Source organism: Hippocampus bargibanti, linkage group LG22 (assembly GCF_051943395.1).
Source record: "Hippocampus bargibanti isolate YZ-2025 linkage group LG22, ASM5194339v1, whole genome shotgun sequence".
In the NCBI taxonomy this organism is placed as follows: Eukaryota; Metazoa; Chordata; class Actinopteri; order Syngnathiformes; family Syngnathidae; genus Hippocampus; species Hippocampus bargibanti.
The window spans coordinates 2439133-2449827 of NC_142755.1; the positions used below are offsets into that span (position 1 = coordinate 2439133).

The 10695-nt window shown below is 42.9% G+C and overlaps 1 protein-coding gene across 3 annotated transcripts in view; it reads right to left on the minus strand.

Annotated features, from left to right (window-relative positions):
- cacna1c (calcium voltage-gated channel subunit alpha1 C) overlaps positions 1 to 10695 on the minus strand; it is a 75857-nt gene that overhangs the window by 61026 nt on the left and 4136 nt on the right. For 2 of the 3 annotated variants that reach the window (XM_088989192.1, XM_088989190.1), the window contains exon 1: positions 7957 to 8831. The exons of the other annotated variant lie outside the window; for it this stretch is intronic. In XM_088989192.1, coding sequence (XP_088845318.1) covers positions 7957 to 8014 — 58 coding nt within the window. In that variant the 5' untranslated portion in view covers positions 8015 to 8831. Of the gene's footprint in view, positions 1 to 7956; positions 8832 to 10695 lie in introns of those variants that run through there. 3 annotated transcript variants of the gene reach the window in all.

Sequence of the window (10695 nt, forward strand, 5' to 3'; positions counted from 1 at the left end):
GGTTACGGATCACCTCGCTTTCTTTCTTCTTCTGTCACAGAAGAAGAAGAAACAGGTGGAAGCGTTTAAGCAAAGAATGCCCAAACACATCAGATGAAGTGAAAATGTCCAATGTGAGACCACGTGGCATTTTTTTTTCTCCTTCCACAAGTTTGGGGGAGGGGGAATGGGAGGACTCCCATCTTAAAACCACAAGCAGGGAAAGAGGGATCAAGGCGATAAAAGAAATGGTGCCAGAATTAATGTCTTGTTTTTAGAAAAAAAAGTAAAACAAGACGAGCCAAAGAATAAGTCGAAGAGCGATGGTGAGGAAAAAAAAGACAAAAAATGAAGTCCAAGTTTAGCTCTTCCCCCTGAGGACTCCTCTCAGGTTGCTCTGCTCTTTTTCCATCCATCACAAAATAATTAACTGGCTACGAGTGAAATTAATTCCGCTAATTGGTTTAAAAAAAGGTATTTCTGGACCAAGATAGCAACAAAAAAAAAGCCAAGATGTGACCTCGCCATGCAGGAAGTGAGATCTGAACCTTGCGTGACATCACAAACGCTCGCCTATTCCGATTTTATATGTTTCCTTACTTATATTTCCCCTTTTAGCATCACACAGAAAAGAGATTTTGAGGGGGAAAACTAGCAGTCAGCGCGCCTAGACGAGCTAAAGAGGCTTACGAAAAGGTCCTGGGGGGTGAATTATTTATCGGTGGCCATGACACCTGGGGGCGATGGACCTCTATGTTACACAGTGAGAGGCAGAAATTTGCTCCAGTTAGCAATATGCTAACTCACAAACAGCGGCTAATCACTTCAACTAAAGAGGAGGACAATTATGAAATGGATAACGACCATTACGACTAATAAATCGCCTTTACCACTAATACGCAATCATGCTAGACCGCCTCCCACCTGGGGGGGGGGGTGTATCTGCCTCAAACAAAGGAACATTAAACACTCTTTAGCAAGCCCGAAAGTGACCTGTTATATCTTTCAAATCCAATTTTTGAATTACGTTAATAAACATACGATTTGGCCTAATTGCTATGGCGACCGGTCGCATCTGCTTGGCGCTGAGGTCACAGTGGGAGACCCGGACTTGACATTCATTACGGCTGCGTGAAAGGTTGATGCCCGGATCGCGTTCCTGTGAGATGAGTAGCGCCACCCCCCTGCCCCTTATCGCCCCCTACCCCTCGAAGAAAATCATCAATTAGCAAGCAAAAAGGTGCCGATAACGGAAGAAGTCAACTCACCCCCCCGACCTTGCCTCTTTGACGTTAAACAAGCTGGACGCGGTGCAGCTGGCGCTGCCGCGGCGTGTTATCATCGCACCCGGCGGGCGGCGAGAACAAAATCACGGCCGAGTGGGACGCCGATCGATACTGGAAATTGCTAACTAAGCTGACAGACAAATTGGAGGTTTTGAAAAAAGGCCAGACAGCAGCTAATGATGAAACACACAGTAATGGCGGCGGCGTTCTATGAGATGTGATCGCTCATCAAATAATTTTTATTGGCTTTGGGTATTTGTCAATAATTTCTTGGTGTATTTATCACATCAAATTACACCTCCCTCCAAAGAACAACAAGTCTAGCAACACAAACCTGATAAAAAAAAGACATAGGGAAGGGGGTAGAGGTCCTTGTCCTTGCAGCTAGCGAACAATTTATACCACTGCTACAAAAACATGTTCCGGCAACGATGGGACTTTATTACCCTCATCATCATGGTCACCCTCACGAGGAGTTGAGGGTGTAAAAGACCGTAGAAGGCGAGGTGGTGTTACAAAGGGAAGCACGCGGGAGCTGATTTATCATTTCCAGGCCCTGACCTGTCCTCCCTGACAACGGCGGGCTGCCTCGAATCAGCCCTGTAAATTAGCGGGCTTCCCTCATAAGGCTCAGCGTGACCCCGGGTCTAGACGCGACCTTGCGGGAAACATAAAAGAACGTGTTGCGTTTCGCACAATAGTGACAACTTGTGATGATTACTTTCACTGTCTGACTACATCACGTGGTGTGTCTTAAATGTCATGAAAACCCGTGATGATCGATGGTTAGCGTTAGCGCATTGATGGCCTTTTCCATTCTGGACACGAAGACATGGAAATACGTTTAGCTTCGATGGAACTAGCAGGCGAAACGCTAACATTAGCGATGCACCTCAATCCTATTTCCTTTCCATTTGTTCAAAACTGGGAGCCATTGAAGCAATTGCGCATGGGAGACCTTGTCCAAGAAGTATAAGTAACCAAGACAAGTCAAAGCAACACCAACAAGCCGTCTCCAAATTATTAATATTTTTTTTTTACATCCACGCAAGGACGAAGCCTGATGAGGCGCCATTTGGAAAAAAAAAGGCTGAAGTGATTTCCTCTATTTTTCTCCCCCTTCGTGACGTTCCACGACATGATTGCTCCAATCAAGCCTGATGCGACGTGATTTGACTTCTTGCGTCGTTAACGCTTGTTCAGCCATTAGCCCAAATTAGCGACGGCACAAATTTCGAGGCGCATGGTCAGCTTTTGAAAAAAAATCTTTTCTTTTAGCTGTGCCTCATAGTGCAGAAAATATGGTCACTTAGTTGAACAGGTTAAAAATGAAAAGTTTGAAAAGGTTAAAAGTGATTTGACAATCTACTGTATGATGATATCATATCAACCTGGCATTTGAACAGGGGTGTGTAGACTTATTCTACCCGCTACAATCAACCAGTTTGATCAGTAAGCAGAAAATGCTCCTCAAAAAAGGTTTGTAAGGGGCAATCGATTCAGCAAGTAGGCATCAAAGCACTTTGTACTACACCACGCTATGAAATGAAACTCCACCCCTAATGTCAACATAGTTCATTGGTTCTGAAATGCTGATAAAACTGCAGCACTCAACGTATATTTTACAATATCGATCAAGCACATTTAACTCTCAACCAATCAAATTGCGCCACGTCGTCCTACCGCAGCTCCAAAATTTGGCTTGCGTCGGCTAATTGTGGCGTGATGACGCGTCAATCACGCAGCTAGCACGACACGCCATCTTCCATTTGCTCCCTTGTCTTTGTTCAGCCTCTTTGCCGCTTCCTCCGCTCGGAACAAGGTGTTTATTTAATGTAGCGTATCCACGGTAACGCCGCCCGCCACGCCGAGGTGACGTCGTTAATCATCAACTTTATCACACTGCGGCTAGGAGACGAAAAAGACGAGTAAAAAGTCCTCTCGCATCAACCTGTTTTTGATTTCTTCTCTATGTCCGTCTCTCTTTTGCCGTTGACATGACAACAGAGGTCCAATTGTTGCACCGCCGCCGCCGCTAATGATGATGAGATCACCGCAGGCGGCGGGCTAGTCCTATCACGTCAAAGAAAATAAATAAATAAAAATAAAAAAAAATATCAAAATAAAAACTATATAAAAATGTTCTAGGATGCTTTTTTTGTCAATAAAACTATAAAGAAACTAGTAAAAAAATTTAGATTTTTAAATTTCAAAATTTAACAATTAAAAAAAATAAAACAATAAAAAAAATCAATTGAAAAATAAAACCTAAAAATAAAAACAGAAAATAAACAATGAAATTTTTTATAAAAAAAACAGAAATAAAAAAATATATAAAAGTATATAAGCATTACAAAAATAAATAACAATTTTAAAAATCATCAGCTTTCTAAATTTAAATAAATTAGAAATTTTCACATTTAACATTAAAAAATAAAAAATAACTCAAAAAATTACAAAAAAATACAAATACAAAAATACTAAATTACAAAACTATTACAAAAATAAATAAATAAATACTCAACACAAAATAAAAAAAACACAAAATAAAATAATAAAATATAATAAAATAAAATAAAATTATGTCATCCTGTTTATCATACATTGTGGAATACAAGCGATGTCGACAAGGGAGGTAGGCCACGCCCACACCATCCTCTCTAAAATAATTTCCATACTGGGTGACTTTGATATAAAACACACACACACACACACACACACACACACACAATCAATTTCATTGCAAGGAGAACATTGTGTATTCCACAAGTGTCCAAGAAGGACATGACTGGTATTTGCCGCGCCGGTGAATGGTTTAAACATCCTTTTAGATACGCCCCTGTGCAAACACACACACACACACACACACACACACACACACACACACACACACACACACACACACACACACACACACACACACACACACACACACACACACACAAAAAGAAAAAAGGAGTCCGGTAACATGCCTGTTTTAGCTATTATGACTCCAGAGTGTGAAAGTGAGTCTGGTCTTTTGGGAAGTGGACTGCTCTGCACGCATAAACACACACACACATATACACACACACACACACACGTGCGTATGGACAGTGAGGCCTGCTGGGAAATGGGCGGAACAGACATCTAGACTGGCCTAGATAGATGGGCTGGCATGGGATTTGCATACGCGTCTTTTTTTTTGACATTCAAGGACATTGTGCAGGCCTCCATAGTAGCTGTAGTCGTATATTTAAAAAAAATAGAAACTAGAAAAGAGGAAACACAAGAAAATGTATGCTAGTTCGGATGGATGGTGTTCACCAAAAAAAAGGGCGGGTGTAAGGCACCTAATGGCTTTTTGTCGGCATGGCGACCATTCCGCGCCATAAGCTAAGCGGCCCTAATCGCGTTAATGATAAATCAGAGCGCCCGGTGCTAGCATGCAGAAAAAAACATTTCACAGACTTATTGATCAGGAAAAAAAAGTATTTCAGTAAAGTTTACACAATAAAACCATTTAAGAATAGCTGTTGTTTTTTTTTTTTGGGGGGCGGGGGGGTGAAAAATGAGAGATGAATAGATGGTGAAGTAACTGATAAGATGAAAGCAAAGATGTCGCACGGCCGCTTATAAATAATACAGTCGACTGCCTTAACACATCCTTCATCTCCTCAATCGCACGTGGAACTTCAGGAGGGAACAAACGCACGCAAACAAGTCCCCGTTCACGCTTGTGCTAAGTGCTAAAATGCAATTCAGGAGGCTGACACGCACTCGGGGCGTGTTCACTGTGCTCTCTGTTATAAAACATGACATTATTATGAATCTTGGGAATGGGCGAGGTATCCTATCAGGTCAATATAAGCTTGATTTTTGAAAAGTAGCAGCTCAATGATGCGTTTGAAAGACGGCCTAATAGCATAAGATGAGGAATGAAGACGGACGGACGAGTGCGGCGAAGAGGCGAGGACAGCCTCCGGATGGATTTCCGATACGACGCCGGCGGCTTAAGCGAGTCACAGTCACGGATAATCCTTCTGCTTTTATTTATTTATTTTATTTTTATCGCCCTATTGTACCTCTCCACTCATTCCTTTGACGTTTTTGGCTTCACCCCGTCATTTTGTTGAACGTGCAACGAGCGGCGACCCTTCCGAGGCACTTACAAAACGTCTTGAACGCCGATTGGCCTTTATTCGCTCGTTGCATCCGTTGAACTTTCGCATTTGAAAAAAAGAAATGCTCCGACACACATAGGTGCACGCACACACAGGCTAAACACACTTAGCGGCTAATACAAAACAATGGCAATTTCTCTCATTTGATGCTAGCCACTTAATCAGACCGATTATCCTATTTTTATTGTATTTTTTTTTGTTTTATGGATGATTTTAAAATCATTTGGACTGAAAACCAAGTGGAGGGACAACGATTACGACGGGGGGCAATTTATCGTGAAAGAGCTAACATTGCAACATATGACCACTTGAGTGACTAGAAGAATAAATAAATAAATAAATACATACTTACATACAAAAATAATTAGATACATCATACATAAATAATGAATAAATGAATGAATAAATAAATAAATAAATAAATAAATAAATATAATAAAATAAATAAAAGCTCAATTCAGTTACTACTTTGTTCTTGCAAAAGATACACACCCAAAAAAATGCTAAATAAATAAATAAATTATAAATAAATAAATAAATAGCTCAATTCGGTTACTACTTTGTTATTTCAAAAACACACACACACACAAAAAAATAAAATACTAAATAAATAAAATGCTAAATAACTAAAAATACATAAATACATATGCAAATAAAAATAGCTCAATTTAGTTACTATTTTGTTCTTGCAAAAGCGTACACATCCACAAGAATAATACAATTACATTAAAAAAAGGCAGTGTCTGCTGTTGCTAATCACATCCACGGCGTTGACCCATTTGAATTAGCATTAAGATAGCAGAGTTAAAAGCAGGGTCTTAAAATATTGTTAAAATATTCATATGTCAACAGTGCTCAACCAAGCCACGCCAGACTGCGAATCCTCCAAAAAGAAACGAGAAATCCCAACCGTGACAACACTAATTTGACGGCGACAAAACTGTCACAATAAATAGGACAGTAATAATATGTACTACTAATGAACGAACTGTCCGTGGTGCTGAAAACATCAATTTCCTACATCGCAGGTCCTTAAAGGTGACAAAAGGTTGGAAGAGATTTACATTCTTTAGTTCAACATCAGAATTAATGGGACGGTCCCATGAGAGGGGGCATTTTTAGGGGACAGGGGTCTTATTTTGATCTAAAATACCCCGGCTAATATCAGGCGATGGTGGTCAAATTCAGGATAAGTGTCTGATTGTAAAATGGAGTTTAATCTCTGTCAACCACAGTGACACCAAACAATTTCCTGGGAGTTACTTCCACATGGGGGGAAAGGAGTGGGGTGGGATTACGTGGGGATTAAAGCATTTGTACATTCTAGTGGCAAATTAAAAAAACTTCACGTTGACAACCATCTTGACATTTTGTCACTGCTGTCGCAAATATTGACTGTTAGGAGGAAAAATCAGCCATTTTTTTATGCATGGCAGGGGGCGGCCATTTTGTTTCAGACTCAAAATGACATCATAGTGCCCAAAAAGTTCAGGAAAATGATCCACATGTTGTCTAAATTTGGTCATGTGACATTGGCAAGATAAGTAGTCATTTCCAGTCGACGGCAAGTATTTTACGTGCACAAAAAAAATGTCAAAAATTAAAGATTTGTGTAGATATTAAGAGTGCCGACCTCACAGGGAGGGGGTTACAAACTGCAATATTAGACCGGACTTGGGCTAACGGAGAAGTGCCCGCTAACACAACTTTATGAACAATATTTGAGCCAAAAAAGCAATATTTCGGTCTTCTGACTTCACATTTCATAATTAGTGTAGCTTGTTAAAGTCAATATAACGACAATCAACTTTTTTCGGAGTCAATTGGAGGCCCAAAAAGGTCACTCGGGGTCATCGCCCGGACTGCATTATGACACATGATCCGCATATGTGGGTGGTGGTGGTGGTGGTGGGGGGGGGGTACGGTAAATAATCAACCGGATGGATCACGTCGAGCGTTGTGACACAAAGTGCACGTACGCAACGCACGCTCGCTTGCTCCTCATCCCCTTGTTGCTATGGCACCTGTCGCCATGCAAGGCGGTGTGGGGGGGGGGGGGGGGGTGATGAAAGCGAACGAGGAGGAGGATGACGACGATGAGGCATGCGAAAAAGAAGAAGATCACGTTTAGAAGTGGGTTCAGGGTGGGATGGGGGGGGCGCTTGGGCTCTCTTGGGGGGCTTTTTTCCCTCCCGCTCACCGCAACGTGGGTGGACGAAGGCGCCCTGCGTTGAGACTGCGCAATGCAAACAGACCCTTTCCTCGCCAACCGTCTTCTCATCGGGAACGTGTCCGCCATGGGAGTAGAAGCACTTGTGGACCCTACTTCCTCCCCTCCCCCCTCATGCTTCCGCAACAGCCTGTTGAATGACCCCGCACGCCCACCCATGTCGCCAAAACGGCCTCTCTTATAAGTTCCCAGGTGGCTATTCCAGTTCTCATCACCCCCCCCCCCGTCCCAAATAAAGCCCCCCATTCCCCCTCTCTGGCCATCATCAACCCCCTCTCAAGACAAATAAATCACATACCTTGATGGTTCTCAAGGGTGTCCTCCGGGATGTACATGTTTTTGCTTTCATTTACCATAAATGTAGTCCAGCGTTCTCATTGGATGTGAATGATGCGAGGGGGGGAGGGTGGCCCCCCTCCCAAAAAAAAAAAAAAAAAGCAAAAAATGAAATTAATAAAGGGAGGAGGAGGGGGGTGAGGGAGGGATGGGGAGGGAGGGTGATGAGTCTGACAGCTTGTGGATATTCCCGTGGCTCACTGGAGGAGGGGTAAAAAAAGGGGGAAAAGGGTGAGGGAGGGGGGGGGGGTGTCTTCGGATGGAGTGAATATTACCTAATCCCCATGATGGAGGTGAAGGCGAAAAAAAAGAGGGATCTGTCAGCGGAAGCGGTGGGTAAGACGCACCGGTGCATCCCTTCGGTACATCCGGGCCTTAGGCGGCAAGCGTAAAAGCTCCTTTACTCTATTTTTTTGGGGTCGGGGTGATTTTTTTTTTTAATTCCCCCTCCTGACTCAAGGCTTTAAAAGAGCGCTGTCAATAGAAGTGCGCAAAAGACGCATCGCTGATTGGCATCCTCGCTGCTGCTGGAGGAGGAGGAAGAGGAAGAAGAAGATTGCAAAATGACAAGAGTGCAAATATTCCATCTCGGGGGTGTTTTTAAAATCTCCCAAGGGGTTAAAATCCACGCTGAGAGGTTTTTTTTCCCCCAAGAATCCAAGGTGGCGCGCAAAAAGCAGGCTGTCCTATCCTGTCCTGTCCTGTCCTCTCCTCATCCGAGGTCCTCACGCGTCCCCATCCAGTCCATGGTGGTCTCCTCACTGACGCTAGCTCACTCGCTCGCTTCTGTACGTGTTTGTGTGTATGTGTGAGTGGAGTTTGGACTCTCTCGTCTGCCTCTGCAGCTCTGCAGTCTGCGAGAGTGAGAGCGAGAGAGCGAACGAGAGAGAGAGAGACAGACCACCCCCCCACCTCCTCCTCCAAATGCTTGCATGCACTGACTGCTTCCAGATGTGTGTAAAAAAGGCAAAAAGGGGATTGCTTGGGATATGCGTGGCAGGGATTTGTCATATTTAACAAAAAAAATGACACTAAAAAAAAATTCAAAATAAAAGCATGTCATGGACTGATCCCAATTAGAAAAGTAACACATTCGGACACATGTAGCGCATAGGCGCCTTTAGGTCTTTTTCTACTAGGATTGGATTGGATATGCCTTTATTAGTCTCACAGTGGAGAAATTTACATTTCACAGCAGCAAAGTGATGAAAGGAATGAAAGTAGAAAAACAAAAATACATGAGCTGCTGGAAAGGCAGCCACTCTCGCGGCGCCGTCTTGAAGTCAAAAGAACAAAAAAAAACTAAATAACAAATAATATGACAGCATAGAGACAATATGACAAAACAAAGACACAGAGAGACATTCATTCTTCAGGACTTGCTGTACCCTCTTTGTGATGACATGAAACAGTTATCTCCTGTTCCACATAAATCTGCTTCAATTCCAAGCCGCAACAGTTCCACATACGCATCGGCGCTCTGCGCTGACGCTCCTTTCTTCTTATTGCGGGTTCCTCCAGCCATGCATCCATCCAGCCGCCAGGGGTATCCATGTTTACATCTCGGCTTTGAAACGTTCCCAAAAAAAAACCAGGAAGCACTTTTCTCAAGTGGGGCAGGGCGGGGGGGGCGCGGATTCATCCGCACCAGATTGATTCGTCAGTATCAACCTCATGGGACTGATATCAATCAATCGATATGATTGATAGTTGAGTCGATCCACCCACCATGATGCTAAATGCCCATTTTAAGCCTAGCAAACCCCTCCCCTTTGCCTGTCATACTGACAATTTAACCCTTTCACACACCCTATTTATTTATTCACACCCCCATGAGGGTCTCCGTCATCGGTTTTCACTGGCCGGGAATAAACGTATCCTGCCCCAACATACCCCCCCCCCCCCCAAAAAAAAAGTCATTTTCTAGTGACATGGCGGCATATTTTGAGCGAACGTAATAAAATGAAGTCATCGGTTCTTAACTGAATAATGTCTCAGTCGTGTCAAATCCACTCAAATCGAATTTGCGTTCATTTTTTGTGCACCCCCACCCCATTTACTACACCCCCTGACCCCCCCAACACCTGTGAGGTGCGTTATGATATTCTGGGCAACAAGGGCTAGCTGCTAATGTATTATTATTACAATAAAATACAATACATATTGACTTATTATTCTTATTGCCTTTGACACATGGCATTAATCTCACTTCATTTCACTCTGGGTCAAAGGGCACGATGAGCTACCGCCACGCTGTAATGGGATCGCGAGTTTCAACAACCGATCAATACGCTTAGTAACAATATCAAAAAAATAGAATCGTAAAAAAGTAAAAGAATAGACAGACGGTTCAAGACCCTTTATGTAGACGATTGCGCGTGAGAAGAAAGTCATTTCGAGAAAAGATCGACGAGCAGCGGTCGATAGAAAAAGTCTACACAGCGCATCACATCAGGTGTAAAAAAACACTTATAAACATAGATACACAGACAGATACTTAGCAAGCTACCTACCTAGCTAGTTGGATACCTACCTCAATACCTAGCTAGCACGATAGCTACCGAGATACCTAGCTATCTGGATAGCTACCTAGATACTTAGCTAGCTGGATAGCTACCTAGATACTTAGCTAGCTGTGTAGCTACATAGATACCTTGTTAGCTGGATAGCTACCTAGATACCTTGTTAGCTGGATAGCTAC